This window comes from Trachemys scripta, chromosome 14 (assembly GCF_013100865.1).
Source record: "Trachemys scripta elegans isolate TJP31775 chromosome 14, CAS_Tse_1.0, whole genome shotgun sequence".
Lineage (NCBI taxonomy): Eukaryota > Metazoa > Chordata > Testudines > Emydidae > Trachemys > Trachemys scripta.
In genome coordinates, this window is record NC_048311.1 from 5692895 (window position 1) to 5716962 (window position 24068).

At 47.1% G+C, this 24068-nt stretch overlaps 2 protein-coding genes across 2 annotated transcripts in view; both read right to left on the minus strand.

The window, feature by feature from the left end:
• LOC117887172 (zinc finger protein 501-like) overlaps positions 1-24068 on the minus strand; it is a 1015593-nt gene that overhangs the window by 114594 nt on the left and 876931 nt on the right. The window lies entirely within an intron of this gene.
• Positions 9473-14674, minus strand: LOC117887146 (zinc finger protein 2 homolog). The gene is made up of 4 exons (XM_034789435.1): positions 14169-14674; positions 13504-13630; positions 11746-11862; positions 9473-11389 (listed from the first exon to the last, which is right to left on the minus strand). Exons 1-4 carry the CDS (start codon positions 14190-14192, stop codon positions 9768-9770), a joined length of 1890 nt encoding a protein of 629 aa, XP_034645326.1. The 5' UTR covers positions 14193-14674; the 3' UTR covers positions 9473-9767.

The window sequence follows — 24068 nt, forward strand, 5'->3', positions numbered from 1 at the left end:
CCTGCTGCTCCGACACCTTCTTCTGCAATGACTGGGTCCCACTGCCCGCTAGCAAGGGAGGGCGCTGAATCCGGCCTGCTGCCTGCCACCCTCCTCCGTCCCTGCCTGTCCTCAGTCCCAGGCCCCATCCCTCCTCCCCCTTCTGCAGTTCTCCAGCCATCCTTCTCTCCCTCTTCCCTTCTTTCTTCTCTTCACCATTCACCCATCCCTCGCTCCCCATCTTCCATCCTCCCTCCATCTCCTTCCCTTCCATCTTTCTTTGTCCCTTCTTCCCACCCATCCTCCTTCTCTTCATTCATCCCTCTCTCCTCTTCCTTCATCTGTCCTCCCCCGTTCTTTTCCTCCCCCTTCTTCCCTTCCTCCTCCTCCTCCTGATCTTCCCCCATCCACTCTTCCTCCACTGACACTCCAGGTGTGAAACCTGCCCATGTTCACTGATTCACTGTGATTAATAAACCTGTTAGTGGGTTGTGCAGTTCTATCCAACTGTAAAGCCTGGGGACAATATAGTCAGATAGAGTGGGGGTGGGACTTCTGGGTTCTATCCTTGCCTCTAGGAGGGGAGTGGGGTCTAGTGCAGTGGTCTCCAAACTATGGGGAGCATGGAGGAATGCTCAAGGGGGCAGCTCCGGCCATGGCCGTGGCTATGGCTCCAGTCCCAGCTGTGGCCCCCCAGCAGCTTGCCCCAGCCCTGGCTCCTGGCCCTGACCGTGGCCCCAGTTGCAGCACTGGCTCCACCCCTGACTGTGGACCCAGTCCCAGCTGCAGCTCCCAGCCCCAACCAGGGCTCTGGCCCGCTCCCAGCCCTGGCTCCCAACTGTGGCTCCCAGGGGGACACAACCAAAAAGGTTTGGGGACCACTGGTCTCGTGGATGAGAAAGGGGAAGGGGCTGAGAATCAAGATTCATGGGCTCTATTCTTCACTCAAGAAAGGGACCAGGGTCTAATGGGCATGAGAGCCATGGGGGTTGGAAGCCAAGACTCCTGGAGTCTATCCCTGGGTCTGGGAAAGAAGTGGGGTCTAGTGGGTGAGACTTGGGGGAAGCCAGGACTCCTGGGTTCTAATCCCCACTCTGCCCCTGAGAGGCCATGCCTCAGTTTCCCCCCCTGTAAAATGGAAGAATACTGGCTGTGACAATGTGGTTCTGGCAGAACCCAACTGAGAATGCCAACTCAGGACAAATTGCTCAAACAGGGCAGTTACAGCCCAACGCTGGTTTTTTTTCCACCTCTAAGGCAAACCAAAGCAGCCAGACTAAGAGGACTTCGGTCTCACCCCACTGGCTAACTGCAAGTCTCACAAGCAATCTCCTTAGACACTTCAGTTTCCCAGTATTACCACCAGTGCCACTCGTTATGGGGACAAATGGTTATGAAAACCAATACCCAAGTAAAAGAAAAAGGTTCTCCTGATCCCAAAGGACCAAGCCCCAGACCCAGGTCAATATACAAATCAGATCTTACCCACAAATCACACTGTTGCCAATCCTTTAGAATCTAAAATCTAAAGGTTTATTCATAAAAGGAAAAAGATAGAGATGAGAGTTAGAATTGGTTAAATGGAATCAATTACATACAGTAATGGCAAAGTTCTTGGTTCAGACTTGCAGCAGCGATAGAATAAACTGCAGGTTCAAATCAAGTCTCTGGAATACATCCCCCGCTGGGACGGGTCCTCAGTCCTTTGTTCAAAGCTTCAGCCTGTAGCAAAGTTCCTCCAGAGGTATGAAGCAGGATTGAAGACAAGATGGAGATGAGGCATCAGCCCTATATAGTCTTTTCCAGGTGTAAGAACACCTTTGTTCTTACAGTGGAAAATTACAGCAAAATGGAGTCGAGTCACATGGGCCAGTCCCTGCATACTTTGCTGGGTTACAAGGCATATCTGCCTTCTCTCAATGGGTCCATTGTATAGCTGATGGTCCTTAATGGGCCATCAAGCAGGCTAGGCAGAGCTAACACCAGTTTGTCTGGGATGTCACCCAGCAGCATAGCATAAGTTTGAAATACAGACAGTATAGAGCCAATATGCATAACTTCAACTACAAAATTGATACACACATATAGACAGCATAATCATAACCAGTAAACCATAGCCTTGTCTTAGACTCCCCATTTGACCCCCTTTATACAAGATTTGGTGCCACTACAGGACCTTGGTTGCAACAATGATCTATATGGTCCCAGATTATATCAATAACGTCACACTGGCCCCTCTGTGTACGTGCTATATAACTGCAGGTTATTGTCTCACACCATGAATTCTCTTTATTTCTGAGTGTCTCATGGGTTCCCTGCCTCTGTCCAAACCCCCTTTGTTTGTGGGTTCCATAATCCCCTGGACAAATCTCTTTGCTAGCTGGGATGGGGTTGCGGTTCTTTATTTGCTCTGGCAGTGGCAGTGTTTGAGTTGCTCTGTATTTGCTTTGTCTGCATCACAGCCTGTGGCTGGCTGGCGTCCGAAAGCCCTTCCAATAAAGCCTCCACTTCTCCAAACCGTCTGTAGTGTGTCGCCCTGCTGGGCGAAACACTGGAGCAGCTGCCCAAACCCATCCTACCAAATCGGAACCCTGTCCAGATGCCACAAAGGTTTGATGCAGATATTACCGGAGTCACGACCCAGCTGAGACAGCAGCCGAGCGTGTCCTGGTGTTAGAGAAGCAGAGAACCACAGAGTTTGAGACCAAAAGGACCATTAGATCACCTAGTCTGATCTTTTGTATAGAACATGCCATTATATTTCACCAGTCACCCCTACACTGAGCCCCGTAACTTAGGTCTGAGTATAGCAAATCTTCCAGAATGTGGATGTGAAGCCAAACAAGACCCTAGACTAGAGACCTGGGTTCAGTTCCTAGTTCTGCCACAACCTCCCAGTGTAACCTTGGACAAGTCACTTCATCTTTCTGTGCCTCGGTTTCCCCCTCTGTACTGTACTGTAGGCAGACTGATTTTCCACCAAAGACAGGCCTAGGAATCCTGCCCCTGCTTGGCCTTCTTCTGTTGATGGGCCAACCATTCCTGATGCCCCTTTGGTTTCGAGAGCCTGAGACTGTGATCGCCTCCTTTCTTGGCTAGAATGCCCTGGCCTTTCACAGGAGTAGCAAATGCACATTCCCTGGGGATCCTTCAGTGGGGATCTTCTGGATCCCAATATCCTTGGGTACTTCAGCATACACTTCTTGCTTCTATACGTTGTTAAAATATACAAAGTTTCAGGTACTGTCAACCCCAGTCAGGCGTCAGACCCCTGGACCCTGTTTGTCTTAAAAAAAGATTTTTCACATGATAAATAAGGAGCAGACTGTGTGTGTTTGCGTGTGTCCATCTACTGCCCACATTACCCAGTGTGTGTTTGAACATTTCTAGTACCAAAATTCCCCACTAGGTGCTGAGCAGGGCAGCCCCCTCATCTTCTTCTACCCCACGAGGTGGGGTAACTGCCATTGTATCTCTCCTTTACCACTGTCTTGTCTCTCCCCCTTTCCCATCCAGTCTTCTCTTGCACTCATATTCTCCATCCATGCTCCCCAGGGTCTCCTCCTTTTCTTCACAGTATCCTATCATTCAAATATTCCCTCTATTCCAACCCTATTGTCCTGCACCATGATTCCTCTGCACTCCCTCATCCTCCCTTCCGCATACCTACTTCCTCATGCCCCCTCAATCCTATCCTGCCCCCCACATCCCTGTGCATCCCCTCCTGCCCCCTCACAACTCAGTGTTCACCCCCTCAATGCCCTTTTGTCCCCAGATGCCCCTACCCCTCTTCAGCCTTCTTCCGGCTCCCATATACCTCCATCTCCCCATAGAGACCACGGATCAACCTGGCTTCAGCTCAGTTCAGAAGCAAGGGTGTCTGTGGCCCTCTTACCCCTGCAGAACATTGGGGATCATGGCCAGCTTGGCTGGAAGCAGCATATGGCTTCAGCCCCATTGACATTCATGGGAAATGGCAGCCATTTTGAATAAGGAAAAAGTCACAAGTTTACTACCAGGAATTGTGAGATCACAGAACACTTAAAGAAACCATCACATAGGGTGTGAGGTGAATCAGCCACCTCTGCCAAGCAGGTTATAGACAATGGGTAATTGCAGCCCTTGCCCTCCTCTCCACATCCAGAGAGTCTGTTTTCCCTCTACAGACCAGCAGTTGTAAAGGGGAGAAGGAAACCAAATCTGAGGGGATTTTATCTCAATCTTTGATAAATGAGTAGAAAGTTGTTATTTCCCCCTGAGTTTCATCTCTTCCCCATACCCACACAAGAAATATGCCCCATCTGGGGCAAAAACTCATGGCAATAGTTTTTCTTCAAAAGAAGAAATTGCTGCAGTTATAAGGGATTTGAGGGGATTTGACATAGGTGTTCAAGAATTAAAGAGAAAAGGCTTGAAAGGCATTTTTTTAGATCAATAGATAATTACAGATGAAACTTGGAAAAATCTCAGGAGATATGTTAATATCAGATGAGAGAAAATGGGCCAAAATCAGAAGGGATATTAAATCACTTATAGATAATTAGGTCCTGATCCTACAAATATTTACGCTTATGTTTCATGTTGTGTGTTGTGAGCAGCACCCTTGGAGCACAGGACATGATGTTATACAGATGCATAAGTCTTTGCAGGATCAGTCTAAGATTAAAAATGAGGAAAATTTTAGGGGATCTGTGATGGGGGCCCTGTTCGTCGAATGGGGCTGCCCTTATTGGCCCAGTGCGGGATTGGTACACCCCATCACAGAGTTATCTGGATTCCCTGAGGGATCAAATAATTGTAACAAGGTAGTCTCAAAACTCCTGGCAGGGTCGAGCAAATAATCCAGCCAGGGCCCCCAGGCGGGGTAGAGCAAGCAGTCTGTTGCCTGCGAGTCTCCTGGCTGTGGCAGCCAGTGACAATGGCAGTTTCTGACCCTCTGGGCAGGGCAGGACAAAGTCAGTTTGTAGCTCCCAGGTGGGGCGGAGCAACCAAACAGTTTATGGCCCCTGAGCCTCCTGCCTGGGGCAGGCAAACAAGCAAGTGGGGTGGGGTAGGGGAACCTGGGCCCACCTTGCTCCACTGGGTTCCGACCCAGGATGCTATGAAGCCAGGGGATTCCCCATTAAGGGTTTAAGCACCAACGCCTACTACATTCCCTGGGCCACTTCCTACCATGAGGTGCATCTCAGGCATCTCCCTGACTCTCAAGCTTCTGGCACCTGGACTTTTGCCTCTTTTGGGTGGAGACCCATGTCTCTCTCCCACCTAATCAGGGCATTTCTAGATGGTCTAGTTCCCTGCCTTTACTGTGCTGGTCCCAGCAGAGACAGGCAGTCCCAGCAGGCCTGCTTGCTTTCTCTTCAGAGCCAATTAACAACGACTGCCCACAGTTATAAGTTATCACACAGCTCTTTCTAAGCAAGCCTATTTTATTCTTAAGGTAAAATGCGTTACAGAGAAAACATTAAAACCAATAAAAGAACCTACAGGCATGCTAATAAACTTATCAGAGATCATCTAATATGGGCTCTGGCCAGCGATTAGTCCTTCCACTCAAGAAGTTTCCTTGTGGCTTCAGGTTCATCACAGCTTCAGCTCAGAACCAGCACCCAGTCTTATGGAGCCTCTGTAGGTCAAAGCCCTTTCAACCCTTCCCTAAGGATTGAAGCTTTCCATGGACCGGGGTCTTGTCCATTTGCTGGGTCAAGAAAAAGGCCCTGAGTCAGTCTAAAACTTGGTTATTTATCCCAAAGTCTTTTCTTTATCTGGAAAATCCAGTTTGAATTAGTTTATGCAAACCTCTCCAGGCAGTGGTTTCAAAGGGCTGATAAGTGGAGGAATTACATTCACATCTCCCTCAAACTGGAAAAGATATGTATAATGCCACAATAACACATACACAATTGCATTTTTAACACAATGGACCCAAAGGGATTAAACCTAATTCAATAAAGTCTGATTTATTTCAGTAAAGTTCATCTTAATTCCATAAGGTTTGTTCAGGATATTGCTCTGTCACAGACTGACATTTGGGATCCCTTGAGGTGAATACAGTGGTGGGAATGTGAGGGGTTAATGCAGTAGGATTGTTATATGGGATGGAGTGGTTTAGCAATTATGCATTTTGCTTCAGGAAGGAGGCAGCCAATCACACACAAAGCAGCCCCATATGGGGCTCACCCCCCTTATCCTGCATTGTTTGGTGCTCCAGTTAAAGGCTAGATGATTGTAACACCTGGGAGACACCATTCCCCAAATGGGGGGAGGAGGCTCTTTAAATATGGAGGAAACTAGAAAGATACAACATATAAAAGGCACTTAAATAGATTCAGCAATGTTTCCCTCACAGTGTAATTGTAGTTGCCACCTGGGAATCATATTTTAAAGACAGATCCCCAGCTAATGTGAATTGGCATATCTACATAGGAGTCCATGGGGCCAGAGCCCCAGCTGGTGTACACTAACCCTGGATACGTTGGCTCTACACTGATTCCCATCAGCTGAGAATCTAGCCCAGGGTGCTTTTCAACATTCACCCATTTTGCAGGGATTTATCAGTGGGGATATGAAAAAAGCACTTATGAAAACTAAGCACCACCAGTAAAAAGGTACAAAGGAGCAGAGATTAATAAAAACAAGCTGAGCTGATCATTTAGACTAAAATCCCCAGAGAACTGCTCTGAGGCTGGAGACAGTTTAACCAGCATCTGCAAAGCATTCAGTCTCAGCCTGCAGACAGGGTGTGACCAGGAGGCATCATTTCTGGGGGAGGAGGGGAGGCTGTGATGGGAAGGTCCCTTTTAACTTTATACCAAGCAGGACCATCACTGGGAGCAGTGGGGATCATCTCTCCCATGGGACTGGGGTCCCAGCTCTTTTTTGTATATAAGGTCTGTCTTCCCTGTCTGGAATGTCCTGGGCAGGCTGGGGGTCTTTGAAGTGGTAGGGTCCCTTGGGGAGATACTAACCTCTCCCATCTGCAGCCTGGGCTCTGATATCTTGCAAGGAATGTGGATTCCACACACAACAACAAAGAGTTACTGCAGCGAGTGCAATTCCCGTCCTGCTGCCAGGACTGCATGACCCCAGCGATCGCTCTGACCTCTCCACCCTTGCCTGCTTGGGGAGGGTCCTGGTGATAAACCAATTGCTTGCAACGTAAGTTGCCTTAGTCCAGGAGCAGGATTCCTGGTCATACATCCCAAGCAGAGATTGGCATCTCCCAGCTGCCCAGACTTTGGTACCTAACTCTGTCAGAGGGACTGATTTAGGGTAGAACTCTCTCATTGGCATGTCCCACTGGCCAGCTTAGGTGACTTCCCACCTAGTGTACAGACTTTTGTGGCTCCTATCCTAAGGTGCCTATCTTTCCCCATGCATTGCATAGGGAGCCCAGATGTTTGAAATGTCTGAATTGATCAGTTGCAGCATTCAAAGTCATTGCATTACATGCAAACAAACACCATGGAGTTGAATGTCAGGTCTCATTTTGCTTGGCCCAACATAAATAAAAAATAATATCTAATGCTTGGATAGAACTTTTCATCAGTAGACCTCCAAGTCCTTTACAAAACAGGCCATGATCATTCTGGTTGCTACTCCTGACCACTTTCTTAGGCTAGAAAAACAACCTCCTGCTAAGATTGAATTTGTAGGCCTCCCAAAAAAGGCCCTGTGGAAATTAGTCCCTCTCAGTGTTGCCTTCTGAATGTAGAGGTGGCAGGGAAAAGGGGCAAAGGAGGTGAATGACAGAGGGCAGAACCTCCCTAACCCTGCACACTCCCTCTCTTCTCATTCCATGATGACCAATATCTTGATCACCTGAGCTCCATTTGATTCCCTTCTCCACCAGCCCAAAACATTAAATCCCCCAGATCCCTGGCAAAACCCCCTCCCGGTCACTTGACATCTGATTCCCAGCAACCTAGGACACTTATCTGGAACTGTTCCCTGCAGGATAAGTGTGGGAGCTAAGCTGAGCTGAGCCCAGAGACTGGTGGAAGACGCAGGATGGGGACAAGTGTGTGGAGTGAAGGTGGGGCCTGGCCCAAGTATACTTCTCCTAATCTTGGATGGGAAGGTTGGAGTGGGGAACTTCAGAGGGAGCTTCTGAAGGAGTTTCTCTCTCCCTTCCCCCAGCAGGTTAGCAGGAGGCAAGAAGGTCCATCAGTTCAGCACCCAGGGCTGCAGCAGAGAGGAGGGGCTGATCGGAACTTCTCCTCCTCTGCCTGGGGTTTGCTTAGAGCAGGCAAAGCCAGATGGTCCCTGATCCCCTTAGGGTCAGCTGCTGCTGGAACCTGCCCCCAGAGATGGGCAGCTAGATACTTGGGAGCCAAATGCCACCACTGTGTATGGGAATTAGAAAATGGAGATGTATATACTGTGACGGGTTGGATCACAGAAACCCCCTTGGGAGCTGCCACCCAATGTGCAAAGACTACCCCTGCTTCTGTTTTCCCTGCCAGCTCAGGACTCCAGCACCCTGTCTTGCTGAGCCAGCCACTCCTGTCTGGCTCTAACACAGACCCAGGGTCTGAATCACTTGTCCCAAAGCTGCAGGTTTACCTGAAAACAACTCACAGTAGTGTGCTTGTCTTTAGCACTCAGATGCCCAACTCCCAATGGGGTCTAAACCCAGATAAATCTGTTTTACCCTGCATAAAGCTTATGCAGGGCAAACTCATAAACTGTTCGCCCTCTATAACACTGATAGAAAGATATGCACAGTTGTTTGCTCCCCCAGGTATTAATACATACTCTGAGTAAATTGCTAAATAAAAAGTGATTTTATTAAATACAGAAAGTAGGATTTAAGTGGTTCCAAGTAGTAACAGACAGAACAAAGTAAGTCACCAAGCAAAATAAAATAAAATGCGCAAATCTATGTCTAATCAAACTAAATACAGATGATTTCCTCACCAGTTCCAGAGCACTCCCTTTTACAGGCTAATCTCCTTTTAGCCTGGGTCCAGCAATCACTCACACCCCCTGTAGTTACTGTCCTTTGTTTCAGTCTCCTTCAAGTATCCTGGGGGGTGTGGGGTGTGGAGAGGCTCCTTCTTTAGTCAGCTGAAGACAAAATGGAGGGGTCTCCCACAGGTTTAAATAGACTCTCTCTTGTGGGTGGAGACCCCCCTCCTCCCTCCTATGCAAAGTCCAGCTCCAAGATGGAGTTTTGGAGTCACCTGGGCAAGTCACATGCCCTTGCATGACTCAGTCTTTACAGGCCCACGCCATTGTCCACATGGTATCTTGCATGTCTCCAAGAAGACTTCTCATGTGGATTGGAGCATTCCAAGATGCATTGTTTCCCAAGTGTTTCCTGATCAGGTACTTAACCTGGCGAATTCCTTCCTAAAGAAGCTGACCAAATGCCTCACAAAGCTTACTTAGAAATCAAGCAAGCACACAGCCCATATTCTTAACCTCAAGTAGAAAATGATATATATGTACAAATAGGATGAATAGATATAGTAGACCATAACCTTTACGGAGATATGTTACATGGCACAGGCAGCACAAAACATATTTCAGTTATATCATACATACATTTATAAACACCCCCCCATAAAGCCTTATGGGGTACGCTGTCACATACTACCGTAACCAGCCCTAGTCAGAGCACGGACAGCATTTCTCTCCTGTATAGAGGAGTCTCTGAGGTCCAATATGGAGTTAGCTTCCCAATTGCAGCCTTCTCCATGCTAAGGACATTTAAAAGAACTCTTCCCTGTGTGGATTTGCTGATGCCTGATACGATATGTGCCCAACTGAAGCATCACCCACATTCAAGGTGTCTCTCCCACGTGGAGTCTCTGGTGCATGATAAGGTGTGAGTTCTTCCTAAACCTTTTTCCACAGTCTGGGCACTTATGATATCTCTTTCCCATGTGGACTCTCTGATGTCTAAGCAGGTGTGATCTTTGAATGAAGGTTTTCTCACAGTCAGAACATTTATAGGGTTTATACCCTGTATGGATTCTCTGATGCATAATGAGGTGTGAGCTCTGACTGAAGCCTTTCCCACAGTCCAAGCATTTATAGGGTTTCTCTCCCATATGGATTCTCTGATGTGTTACAAGGTTTGAGCTCCGATTGAAACTTTTCCCACAGCTCAAGCATTTATGGGGGCACTCTCCTGTGTGGATTCTCTGATGTTTAGTAAGGTGTGACCGCCGACTGTAGCTTTTCCCACAGTCCAGGCACGCATGTGGTCTCCCCCCAGAATGGATTCTCTGATGTGTAATAAGGTTTGACTTGTCTTTGAAACATTTCCCACACTCGATGCATTTATGGGGTCTCTCTCCCGTGTGGATTCTTTGATGAGTAACAAGGTTTGTCTTCTGACTGAAACACTTCCCACAGTTGAGGCACTTATGGGGTCTCTCTCTTGTATGGATTCTCTGATGTAGAATAAGGGTATGGTTCCGACTGAAGTTTTTCCCACATTCGAGGCATTTATAAGGTCTCTCTCCCGTGTGTAGTCTCTCATGTCTAATAAGCTGTGAGCTGTGAATGAAGCTTTTCCCACAGTCCAAGCATTTATGGGGTTTTTCTCCTGCATGGATTTTCTGATGTGAAAAAAGGCTTGATTTCTGCTTGTAATTTTTCCCACAGTGCAAGCATTTATAGGGTTTCTCTCCCGTATGGAGTCTCTGATGTAGAATAAGGGTGTAGTTTCGCCTGAAACTTTTCCCACAGTGCAAGCATTTATGGGGTTTTTCTCCCGTATGGATTCTCTGATGTATAATAAGGGTATAATTCCGACTGAAACTTTTCCCACAGTGCAAGCATTTATGAGCTCTCTCTCCTGTGTGGATTCTTTGATGTTTAACAAGGGTTGACTTCTCAGTGAAACATTTCCCACACTCAAAGCACTTATGGGGTCTCTCCCCTGTGTGGATTTTCTGATAAGTAATAAGGTTTGAATTCTCATTGACACATTTCCCACCATCAAGTTGATTAGGAGGTCTTTCTCCCATATGGGTTCTCTGATGTAGAATAAGGGTGTAGTTCCGACTGAAGTTTTTCCCACAATGCAAGCATTTATAGGGTTTCTCTCCTGTATGAATTCTCTGATGTTGTATAAGGGAATAGTTCCGACTGAAGCTTTTCCCACAGTCCAAGCACTTGTAGGTTCTCTCTTCCATGTGGGTTTTTGGCTGGGCTGTGGTTTCCTTGAGATTGTTACATCCTACCCCATATTGAATGGATTCATTCACTTTCTTCCTTGGGTGGTTTCCCATGTTCCTCTTTGATTTGTGTTGATTTCCCCGGGTTTTGACCTTTTCCCAGCATTGAGAAGAATTCCCTTTAGCTCTTTTCAAAAACATCCCCTGTGGTTTCACCAGTGTTTTACTTTCCTGATGTGGATTCTCCTCCCTGTTCTCACTCACAGTCCTATCACCTGCTGGGAGAGAGAGAATCCAGAAAAGAGTCATTCCCTGTGCTGGGGAGAAAGGGGGAAAAAAGAACAGCCAAAAGGGAAAACACAGCAGCCCAATAACCATTGTGGGGGACTGAGAAATTGGATTCGACCTCCACATCCCATCCAAACTCTCACAGGGAAGTGAAGTCGGAGAGAAAACTCCTGACAGGGTAGGTGGGAAGCCATGATCTACCATGATGACAAGACACCTGCTGACCGCAGCCTGATCTGGGTGAGATGAGGCAGAACTGAGGGGGCTCACACCACATTATACGGATTTTCAACTTTTTCATTCATTCACCAGATGGTTTCTGTGTCGGTATTGGTGAACCCCTCACCTGTGCGGGTGCCTCTTGGGATCTTCCTTTCCTCGAAGGCCTGGAGATCTGGGACCCATGGCTCTTCCCCTCGTTCCAGCTGGGCAATCAGGTTAGGTTTGGGAATGGGGAGTCCTGCTGAGGGGGTGAAATCAGGCAAGATCAGGGTGCATTGAGGATTTGTAGAGTATTTGTCACAAAGAACATTCCCTGATTCTAACCTGGCCTCGTACCATGGTGGGGGTTGTGGGATCTGAACAGATGGGAATGTGGTCACAGAGCCCTCTTGGGAGAGGCAGATGTTTGGGGGTGGGGGGAATTGTCACACTCTCACTAGGAGTTTTCAGGATCTGTGGGCTCTGGGGGACTTGCTGAGACACAAACAGCTCAGGTTTTAAACCCCTGTCTATGTCTAAACATCCAGAGCCCCTCCCCAGAGATGGAGCTAGTCCCATGAAGGGAGGTGAACAGAGATCCTTGTGTGAGAGTGAGAATTAATGCAGATAGGATAATACACTGCTTCTGACCCCAGGAAAGCTGGAGTGATGGGCATAAATTAGAATGTCCATTAGATTCATGACTCCCCTATCCCATTGAAGAGGGTTTGGAGATGAACAGCTCTCTCACACTGGAGCTGTGGACAATACCAGTGATTCTCAACCAGGGGTACATGTCCAAGGTATGCAGAGATCTCCCAGGGGTTACATCAATTCATCTAGATATTTGCCTAGTTTTACACAAGGCTACATAAAAAGCACTAGCAAAGTCAGTAAAAACTAAAATTTCATACAGACAATGACTTGTTTATACTGCTCTATACACTACACACTGAAATGTAAGTACAATATTTATATTCCGATTGATTTATTTTATAAGTACATGGTAAAAATGAGAAAGTAAGCAATTTTCAGTAATAGCATGCTATAACAATTTTGTATTTTTGTCTGATTTTGTAAGGAAGTAGTTTAAGCGAGGTGAAACTTGGGGTACACATGAGAAATCAGTAGTCTGGAAAGGTTGAGAGCCACTGGACTATGTGCCTATAGAGGAGCGGACTCACCCCTGCAGCCCTCCTGCTGGCTACTTCTGGGAATTAGCTCTTCCAGCATCCAGAGCACCCCCTGCAGGCTGGTGATCCGCCTTACCTATGGCCCTGTGTCCCTCCCAGGACCCCAGTGCCCTTGTACCTGGGGTGCTGCCCCTAGCAGTAACCCCTCAGTCTAAGGGTCTCCCCTCCCTAGGGAACCCCCACCTACTATCCCCACTTCACCTCAGTTTTGGCTACTGCCCAGTCTCCATCTAGCCCCCATTCACTGGGGCAGACTGCAGTATCAGCCACTCATCACAGGCAAAGGGGTTTGGACCTGCTGCCTCTGCCTACCCACGGGCTGCCCCCTGCAACCCTACACCTACTAGGCCTTGCCAGGCCTGCAGCCTGGGGCTTTCTTAGGTCAGAGCTCCCAGCTCCTCTGGCCCGTCCCCAGCCCTGCTCGCGGGCGGGGGGAGAGAGAGAAAGACTGTTGAGCCCCTGGCTCCCAGCCTTTTTATACAGGCCAGCTGTGGCCTGATTGGGGTGTGGCCCAGCTGCAGCTACTTCCCAATCAGCCCAGACACAACCTTCCCCCAGGGTTGTTTTCAGCCCTTCAGGGCAGGAGCAGGGTAACTACCCCGCTACAGTGACCCATTCCCATTTAATGTAACTGACCAGGGAAGAACCTGACCAGATTCAGAAATGCAGGCCCCATAGCTTCAAATAGCTGAGGGGACAGGAGTCCTTACCCAGCGAGGTCACCGTCTCATAATTCTCCTGCATGACATCCCTGTAGAGTGCTCTCTGATTGGGGTCCAGCAGAGCCCCCTGCCCCTCAGTGAAATACACAGCCACCTCCTCGAAGGTCACCAGCATCTGAAACAACAGGTGTTCCCCACTCAGTGCCTGGTGCCCCAGCCACAAGCCCACTATTCATGGGGGAAGAAGCACAAAGACATGACAACTCTGGGAGGGCCAGAGGAGCAGAATCCCACCCCCACCCTGCTCAGAGTGGCCAGGAGGCTCCAAGGAACAGAGAGAAGGTGAGAGCTCCTTGTCCCTCCCAGCAGACGGAGGAGGACAGGGTCTTCTCATTTACCACACTCCTACTAGGCACAGGCGGATATGGGACACAGAGCTCCGCACAGGGAACTGGGACAGAAATCCCAGCACCTTCCCTTTTTATTTCACTGTAGTCTCTACCTAGTGGGTTCAGGCTCCAGCACTCTGGTTTGTTTTTCCAGCCCGTCCAGGGGGGTTGTTTCCTCTTTCAGATATGGAGAATGTTCACACACAAGGCCCTAGGCTGAGCATGTCCCAGCACGTTTATCACACCCTGTCCCCCTCCCTGCTTCACTCTGTGTATTTCCTGCCCCTCCCCCTCCACAACAACCTTCCCCACCAGCTCCCCTACCTGAGCTGGATCCAAAACAGCCATTTCCCTTCCCTGTCCCTTAGGAAGATGGGTTGATCTGGAGCAAAACGTGGTCGTTATTCTGCAGCCTGTCAGGGTGAGAAGATGACTGGGGAGGTTTCAGAAGGGGTTTCAGTCTATTTCACACCCCAGTTCCCCTAGCTCTTTCCCTGCAGAGAGACACACTAGACTCTGCCACACTGAGAAAATGCTCAGTTATTTTATTACAATGTAAACCTGGTTCCTCCCACTGGGACTAAAACCTTGAGACACTTTTAAACCATCCCAGTAACAGAGTCTCTGAGCCAAACGCTAGAAAAGAGCAGAATCAATGGAGCTGCTTTGGGGGGTCCTCCTGACATTGTCCCCAGAGCAGCACATTCCCCCAGCAGCGCAGGGATTAGGCAGAGGCAGGAACTGGCTTTTCCTCTCTCTGCTCCTCCCCTTCTTCATGAGAACGTAAGAATGGCCATACTGGGTCAGACCAAAAGTCCATCTAGGCCAGTATCCTGTCTTCAGACAGCGGCCAATGCCAGGTGCCCCAGAGGGAATGAACAGAACAGGTAATCATCCAGTGATTCATCCCCTGTCACCCAGTCCCAGCTTCTGGCAAACAGAGGCTAGGGAGGGACACCATTCCTGCCCATCCTGGCTAATAGCCATTGATGGACCTATCCTCCATGAATTTATCTAGGAAAGTCAATCTTCCTGGGGGTGCTACATTGACTGGAGCTGGGCAAGGTTGGGGTGTGGAAACCTCATTCCCCATTTATTGCTCCCTCTGCCCCTTCTAGTCTCTCCACGTTACTGTTCTGTCTTCTCTCTCTCCCCACCTTTCTGCCTGGGGAGAACTGGTTACTGTCCAATTTATGTGGGTATTTACTCCCTAATAGACACACCTATTTGCAGACACACGGGGAGCCCGTCACCCTCTAGTACAAACTCACCAGCTGCAGGCCCCTGAAAAGGGCTTTTTGTGTAGTCATTTTCCTGCCCATCCCCAGCACCAGGGCTGCCCTAATTGTAGCCACTGGGGAAAGTCCCCACCTGAGTTGGGTGCAGCGCAAGCTTTAAGAAGGAGAGACTGGCGTAACATTCCAATCTACTTTTGGACACAATTTGCAGCTTGCCTATTATTCAGCAAGATCATCCCAACTGAGCCTGCTTAGTAACATCTGCTGAAGGCGCTGCCCTGGCTCTGCCCTTTTGGTGAGTTACAATCTGCTCCCTGCTGTTCACAGGAGTTAAGGGAGGAAAGGAGGCAAATCAGAGGGGAGGGACTGCACAGGGAGGTCAAACAGCTGGAGACACGGGAAGAAGAGGAGCAAAGTAAATGGCAGAGGGTAAGAGCCACAGTTCAGAATGGGGTACAGGCACTGCCAGACAGTGGCAAAGGAGAAAACCCCAGGATAGGGAGGGGCAGAGAAAAGTTCCCCCATACGGGATGAACTAGCTGCAGTGACTGCAAAAATGGGGTGGGGGGAAAACCAAATGTTTTTTTTCCTCCATCCAGCTCAGCAATTGCTTCCGAGGCTGTGTTCTTAAAGGCCCAGTGCATCCCAATGTCTCTTCCCTGTCTGATATGACATACAGATCTGTGAATGGAGACTTGATTCAATGAAATATTTTATGACCACTTCCCTCCAAAAATTAGAATGGTCAGTGTTTAGATGAATCCCTTATCAGTTTATATGTCTTCATAAAGTCTCATAGCAGGTCACAACTTTGTCTTAGCTGTTGTTCTGATTGCCTGAGTGGTACTGCCTTCTTCTGGTCATCTGTTGTAAATGGGGTTTCGTGGCTTTCAATTATTTACTTTTAAAAATTTTGATTTTATTGCTCTTTGTACTTCATCGTTTACCTTTGTTAAAACTGTGCATATGGATGTCATTGTGCATACTTTAATAACAAATAATAATTGAATATCTTAATAGTAGCTTCAGCAATCACACCTCACAGTGTTTCTGCTATAACACTTCTTGTTTGTACTGCAATACTATTTTTCAAATCTAAATTTTTGCTCTTTTTTTTTTTATTTAATACACAAGTTTATTCTTTGGGATCAAGGCTGACAGATTTCCTGGGTTGGTGTCAAAACTACTTCAGTTTCCTTTGATCTGCCAGTGGGGAATGCCTTTGTGTAATGTTATTTTGCCTCTCTGTCCAGCACCTCAATGCATTTTCACATGTCATCACTAAGGCTGCATGTCTGTCATGGAGGTCACGGATTCCGTGACTTTCCGTGACCTCCGTGACTTCTGCAGCAGCAGCAGCAGTTTGGGTGTGTGGGAGGGGGCTCAGGACTGGGGCAGGGGGTTGGGGTCTGGCGTGGCACTTACCTGGGGGCGGGGGAGGGGGGCTCCCCGGCTTCCACTCGCATGTCACTGCAGCTCCCAGGCAGAGGAGCCAGGGGGCTCCGCGCGCTGCCCACGCCCGCAGGCACCACCCCTGCAGCTCCCATTGGCTGTGGTTCCCGGCCAATGGGCACTGGCGCTTGTGGTGGGAGCAGCGTGCAGAGCCCCCTGGCCACCCCTCCCCCTAGGAGCGTGGAGCCGAGTAGGAAGCCTGTCAGCTCCACCAACCCAACCAACCCCCCCCCAGCACCAGCAGGGGTCCCGGGCTGCCCGCTCCTGTCCCCCCCAGCACCAGCAGAGGTCCCAAGTTGAGCACCACTGCCTGCCTCCCCACAGCAGGAGTAGGAGTCCCAGGCCATGCGCCACTGCCTGCCTCCCCCCAGCACCAGCGGAGGTCCCGGACCATCCCCCCTGGCCCAAGTTTTAGTTAGGGGTTTATAGTAAAAGTCATGGATAAGTCAAGGCCATGAATTTTTGTTTACTGCCCATGACCTGTCCATGACTTTTACTAAAAATACCCATGACCAAAACATAGCCTCCATCATCACTCATGTACAGAACTTGGTTCCCAAATATTCACTACAGGCCAGACTTTTAAACGTTGAAAGCACCAAGGTGCTACTCACCTAAACCCCTTTAAAAATCTGACCCCAAGGGCACAATAGTACCTTGTATGAAATTCTTCTCAAAGACAAATTGCTACTGTTTTTAAAACTAAACATAGATATACACCTCCAAGGTAGATTGACAAAAACAAGAATTCAAAAATCATCAATTATGCACACAAAAATCATGAAATTAAACAAATAACTAAATATATTTTGCGTTCTTTTAATTTGCCTTTTGATTTCTGAGCTTTTAGGGCACATTAGTTTCATACTTCTGCTGTTACCTCTCCTAAAGAATTCATAATCCTAAAATGGTTGTACAATCCTATAATATTTTTGACTTTCAGTTACAAAGGTGTGTGGGAGTTACTGGAAATATATTAAAAATCCTTATTTCTATAAGTAACATCCCATCCTGCAAACACTGAAATCCACACTTTACTCTTCTGTTACTTCATTTGTTGCATACATAGATATTGATATTTCTACTGAATTGTTTATCCTTCTAATTGCATATTTTAATTTCATAGCCTTTTATGTATGATACATGGTTTGTTAGGATACATTTCAGTGATGTTCTTCATTTGGACAAGTTTACTGCTTTGTCCTGCCAAAATCAAAGATTTTTTTTTAAATGAATGATCCAGTTACTCCTTTGCATTGGTTCAGTGGGAGGCATAGTGCTGACCTCACCTTGTTTGCTTTCTGATTAAACTGAAGTGCCTTTTCTCCATTCTGTTTTTACAGTGGGGATATCTAATGCAGGTTAGTTACCCTCTGGTAAAAACACGCATCTTCTTAGCATTGAGGACACAGATAATAATGCTGGTTCAGATGTTAAATGAACCATTATTATGTCTTGAGAACTCTGATATTGATCGTGTGGCTATCATTATTCCTTTGCCAGCAGAAGTATTTGCAACTGAATGTCTGCAGCCCCCGATTTGTGTGGGTGTCATGGAAAACCAGCTAAAACATTTTAAACTAAAAGTATTAACAGAGGCTTCCCCCTTCCGTTTCCCTTTTGACCCTTCCCTTTACTTATTAAGGGCTTGTCTACATGGTGTGACACTAAAGGTGTGAATTTAATGCACATAAGTTACAGGGCTTTAAACCCCTGCATGGATGCTCTTATTCAGAAGTCAAGAGGCCTTAGTTTTGATAGTGGCAGTCAGGGCAACCATACAAGATTGCAGGAATCCTTCCCTGAAACACTGTCAATCATCAGGCTTATGACAGGTCTTGAATATTTTTTAAAGTTTTGTATAGTCCAGTTGTTTCCCATATTTGATTTTTTAAGCGCAAACAGGAGGGAAGCAATGAATCACTCATCTTAACTATCCCAAGTGTTGCCCTGTGTAAAGAAGCCATTGCAATATTTCACTAGTGTCATACTAGCTATTGCTGTGCATGCAGAGCGTATTGGCCTAGCTATACAGCGATTCCCTCGATAAGCAATGCACAGAAAGTGGTTCACAGAGCAGGGATGATAGGTGGGTGAATGCCTGAATTCCATGCAGGGCCCCTACCTGATAGGTAAGCTGTCTATTGGATCAGGTCCCATTCAAAAAATGGCCACAGGAGGCGGACATGGAGTAACCATCCACCTTTAATTCATACCCCAGGGCTAAAAGTTATAAGGTAGGCACCACCACCTCTGCCAAGGGCTGTTTTGTGTGGAGTTAGGTACTTGCCTAGCTCATTCTCTCAAGAAACATCTTAGGCTCCAGGTGAGGGGTTCCCATTCATGGATTGCTAGGCAGAGCCAGATGCCCACCTGCAGTGGAGACTTAGATGCCAACCTCTTTGAGAGAAGTGACACTTAGGAAACTTCCCTCTGATGGGCATCTCCCATTGGCTAGCTTAGGTTGCTCCTAGCTGGCTTTTTTGGATGGCATTCTCAGGCACCTATTTCCCACCATTCATTGTACCTAACTCAGGCTTTGTGGATTACGGCGTTGTTCCTGTGACATTCTAGGGGCTTAAAAGTTAGGAATTGCAGCGCTCAGTATCACAATACCTAAGTCCCTTGGCCAATCTAGCCCTTAGGCCTTTTTCCTCACTGCTAAAATAGGTGAGGGGTTTTAACCTCAGGGTAACTAAGGCATAGGAGCTATTCTGAAATAAAAACATAGTGAGGACAAGGCACTTTGGTTTCAGCAGTGAGGAAAAGGCCTGAGAAAATGTCTCTGAAATAAGATCAGAGGGCAATATGCTCACAGGTGTGTGCCAAAAGGTGTGTGCATATTATGTTGAAAACTTGTTCAATATTCATAACAGTGGCAATGGGTGTATGCTGGGGGGGAAGTCTGTATAAAGGAACATTGGTAGATTTGCTGCCTAATTGCTTCTATTTAACAGGTATTCATAAGTATTGAAAATAAGGTTTACACTGCTTTACACTAATTTCAGTTGTTTTGTGTGCACTGTTTGTTTACTATAGAAACTTAATGTCTCTTTCCATTATAGATTAGGCCATAAACATATAACAATACTTTCATTCAGAGATGCAGCCCGGCCAGGGTGAGAGCCACACTGCGGGCAGCTGTGGGGAGCTGTGGACCCTCCACCTGCGCTGGGTAGGGACACAGGCCATGGGCTGCTCGGGTCCCCCACACTATGAGCAGGTGGAGGGTCCACTGCAGCTCCCGACAGCTGCCCGTCCGGCTCTTATCATGGCCAGGCTGTGGCTCCAAGCCCACCCAGCAGAGCCAGGTCAGGGAGAGCCGCGCAGGCAGCTGTGGGGAACCTGGGTCCCTCCACCTGTCCTGGGCAGGGACACAGGCAGGGGGATGATTTCAGCCCTCCCAGCCCTGCTCCAGCTTCCAACTTGGCCGGGGGCAGGGCCTGCCCCTGCCCCCCACTTTTGGGAAGGCTCTGGTGCCCCTGAACAGGCTACATAAAAAGCACTAGCAAAGTCAGTACAAACTAAAATTTCATACAATGACTTACATAAGAACATAAGAATGGCCATACTGGGTCAGACCGAAGGTCCATCTTGCCCAATATTCTGTCTACCGACAGTGGCCAATGCCAGGTGCCCCAGAGGGAGTGAACCTAACAGGTAATGATCAAGTGATCTCTCTCCTGCCATCCATATCCACCCTCTGACAAACAGAGGCTAGGGACACCATTCCTTACCCATCCTGGCTAATAGACATTAATGGACTTAACCTCCATGAATTTATCCAGTTCTCTTTTAAATGCTGTTATAGTCCTAGCCTTCACAACCTCCTCAGGCAAGGAGTTCCACAAGTTGACTGTGCGCTGTGTGAAGAGGAACTTCCTTTTATTTGTTTTAAACCTGTTGCCCATTAATTTCATTTGGTGGCCCCTAGTTCTTGTATTATGGGAATAAGTAAATAACTTTTTCTTATCTACTTTCTCCACATCACTCATGATTTTATATACCTCTATCATATCCCCCCCCCTTAGTCTCCTCTTTTCCAAGCTGAAAAGTCCTAGCCTCTTTAATCTCTCCTCATATGGGACCCGTTCCAAACCCCTAATCATTTTAGTTGCCCTTCTCTGAACCTTTTCCAGTGCCAGTATATCTTTTTTGAGATGAGGAGACCACATCTGTGCGCAGTATTCAAGACGTGGACGTACCATCGATTTATATAAGGGCAATAAGATATTCTCCGACTTATTCTGTATCCCCTTTTTAATGATTCCTAACATCCTATTTGCTTTTTTGACCACCTCTGCACACTGCGTGGACGTCTTCAGAGAACTATCCACAATGACTCCAAGATCTTTTTCCTGATTCGTTGTAGCTAAATTAGCCCCCATCATATTGTATGTATAGTTGGGGTTATTTTTTCCAATGTGCATTACTTGACATTTATCCACATTACATTTCATTTGCCATTTTGTTGCCCAATCACTTAGTTTTGTGAGATCTTTTTGAAGTTTTTCACAGTCTTCTTTGGTCCTAACTATCTTGAGCAGTTTAGTATCATCTGCAAACTTTACCACCTCACTTTTTACCCCTTTCTCCAGATCATTTATGAATAAGTTGAATAGGATTGGTCCTAGGACTGACCCTTGGGGAACACCACTAGTTACCCCTCTCCATTCTGAGAATTTACCATTTATTCCTACTCTTTGTTCCCTTTCTTTAACCAATTCTCAATCCATGAAAGGACCTTCCCTTTTATCCCATGACAACTTAATTTATGTAGGAGCCTTTGGTGAGGGACCTTGTCAAAGGCTTTCTGGAAATTTAAGTATACTATGTCCACTGGATCCCCCTTGTTCACATGTTTGTTGATCCCTTCAAAGAACTCTAATAGATTAGTAAGACACGATTTCTCTTTACAGAAACCATGTTGACTTTTGCCCAACAATTTATGTTCTTCTAGGTGTCTGACAATTTTATTCTTTACTATTGTTTCAACTAATTTGCCCACTCCTAACATTAGACTTACCGGTCTGTAATTGCCGGGATCACCTCTAGAGCCCTTTTTAAATATTGGCGTTACATTAGCTATCTTCCAGTCATTGGGTACAGAAGCCGATTTAAAGGACAGGTTACAAACCCTAGTTAATAGTTCCGCAACTTCACATTTGAGTTCTTTCAGAACTCTTGGGTGAATGCCATCTGGTCCCGGTGACTTGTTTATACTTAGGGCCCTATCAAATGCAGAGTCCACTTTGGTCAATTTCATGGTCATAGGATTTTAAAAATCATACATTTAATGATTTCAGCTATTTAAATTTGAAATTTCACAGTGTTGTAATGGGAGGGGTCCTTACCCAAAAAGGAGTTGGGGGAGGAGGCCACTGCAAGGTTATTGTAGTGGGGGGGGGGTTTGCTGGCAGTGGCACTGCCTTCAGAGCTGGGCAGCTGGAGAGCGGTGGTGTTAGGGGGCTTATTCCTTCGCCCTCTCACTTCCCTGGTCCTTCTCGCATGAACAGAGAGCAACAATACCCAAAGTCCAAAGGCGCAAACAATTCGATGTTGATTGGGATGAACTTCCAGCAAGCATAAATCCAGTTTCCTTCCTCAGTGTCCCCCTTCCCAGCTCTGACACCACAGAGCCATCCCTATTCCCATTCCCCCCCTTACTTCCTGATTGACTGCAGACTATATAATAAAACTTGAGTTCTGCGTAGCTATACCTTAACCAATCATTTTACTGAAATTTAACTAACCAATCCTAACATACTGTAACATGGTTATTTAACCAATTATATTCCACCACCTTAATTGGTTTACACCCAGCAAAATTAATTATACAGCAGACAGAAACAATTACAGAACCAAACAGAGACCATGCAAATAAACATACAAAACAATACAGAAGTGAGGATTTAACAACTACATCTATACAGACATAAGGGTTTTCCAGCTGTGTCTATTGATAAGTGAGTTCTTACCAGACAAAAAACTATCAAACTAAATTTCCTTTTACATGTTCTAGGCTCTTTCCTTTCTCTGGAGGTGACAGGAATATCAGGACAGAATTGTATTCCTAACAGCCAATAGCACCTTATTTCCATGTGACTAGTTTGGAATGTGAGGCTGTGACCGTTCACTTCTCAGCTTATGGCTGCCTCTGCTGCTTAGCCAAAGGCCTTACTTAGGCTTGGTCTACACTCACCCCCCAAATCGAACTAAGGTACGCAACTTCAGCTACGTGAATAACGTAGCTGAAGTTCGAAGTACCTTAGTTCGATCTTACCTCGGTCCACACGCGGCAGGCAGGCTCCCCCGTCGACTCCGCGGTACTCCTCTCGTCTAGCTGGAGTACCGCAGTTGACGGCGAGCACTTCCGGGTTCGACTTATCGCGTCCAGACAAGATGCGATAAGTCGAACCCAGAACTTGGATTGCCAGCCGCCGAACTAGCGGCTGGGTGTAGACATACCCTTAGCCTAAGAACAGAGCCTCAGACTGTCCCTTACACATAGAGACAGTGATTTTAATTCTCTCTTTTGTACCTCTATAACTAGCTAAGTGATAAGAATACACCTAAATTCTTAAAGTATAGGCCTTTACAGACAAGCCTGAATATCTATATCCTAACACTCCACCCCCTTTCCCCCCCCCCCTTCCTTTTCTTTTGGGATCCTCCTGCCCAGGTATCCCTGGAAAAGCATAGGACATATGGCAACACATTTCCTGATAGGGTTAGGCATCAAGGTGGAAGGTGTCGATATTCCATTTGTTCCACTGCCCCTTGTGTAGTACAGGGCCCTGCACCTTCTCTCGTACAGGCATACCACACCTATTCCTATTAGTGTTCCAGACTTCCCATTATAGTGGGCCCGAGAAGGTTGGGTCCAGGTTGTCTAGTACACTGCAGGGTGGGGAGGCTTACTACTTTACTTATAGGTTATTTCCATACACAACATAACACAGGTACAGTTAACAATTCACAACAACGAGTCCTGACCACTGCAGTATGGTCCAATATCTGAGCCACCACCAAAACACTGCCTCTCCTCCTTCGACACGGTTAAGATCTTAATGTGTCCAGTTGCAACAAGCTGCTCCTGCAGGTTTTGCATGCTTTTGTCCACATTATAAGTCCATTGAATGTGCATAGAGAAATGGGTTATTGTAAAAACCAACTTAACCACTTGGTATGGAATCAGGCAGTATGCCCCGGTTTGATTATTCACAGCGATAAGATTTACAGATTCATTTGTGCACCAAAGTCCAGATAGTAGCGTGTAGATGTGTGTAGTTTGGTTAGGGGTTGGTGTAATTGTGCCCCCAGCAATATGTACATTTCCAGCAAAACACCTCATACACAGTGCACCCAATTGTCCACCTCTTGCCATAGGCCATTGATTCTGCTCCTCCATAGTCATAGGAGACGGGCACATCCAAACATCTTTTCTGGATTTACACCATTTTACACACCCCTCCATTGATTCCCAGTGAGCTCCTCCCCTCTCATTATTTCCATTGGGCTTGTGGGGCCCACC

Excerpts from the sequence above, each read along its gene's own strand:
- LOC117887146 (XM_034789435.1), bottom strand. The coding sequence starts at position 14,192 with ATGGCTGTTTTGGATCCAGCTCAG. Across the intron at positions 11,863-13,503 it reads TGAGACGGTGACCTCGCTGG|CAGGACTCCCCATTCCCAAA; the intron begins GTAAGGACTCCT and ends TCACCCCCTCAG. Across the intron at positions 11,390-11,745 it reads CCCAAGAGGCACCCGCACAG|CAGGTGATAGGACTGTGAGT; the intron begins GTGAGGGGTTCA and ends TCTCTCTCCCAG.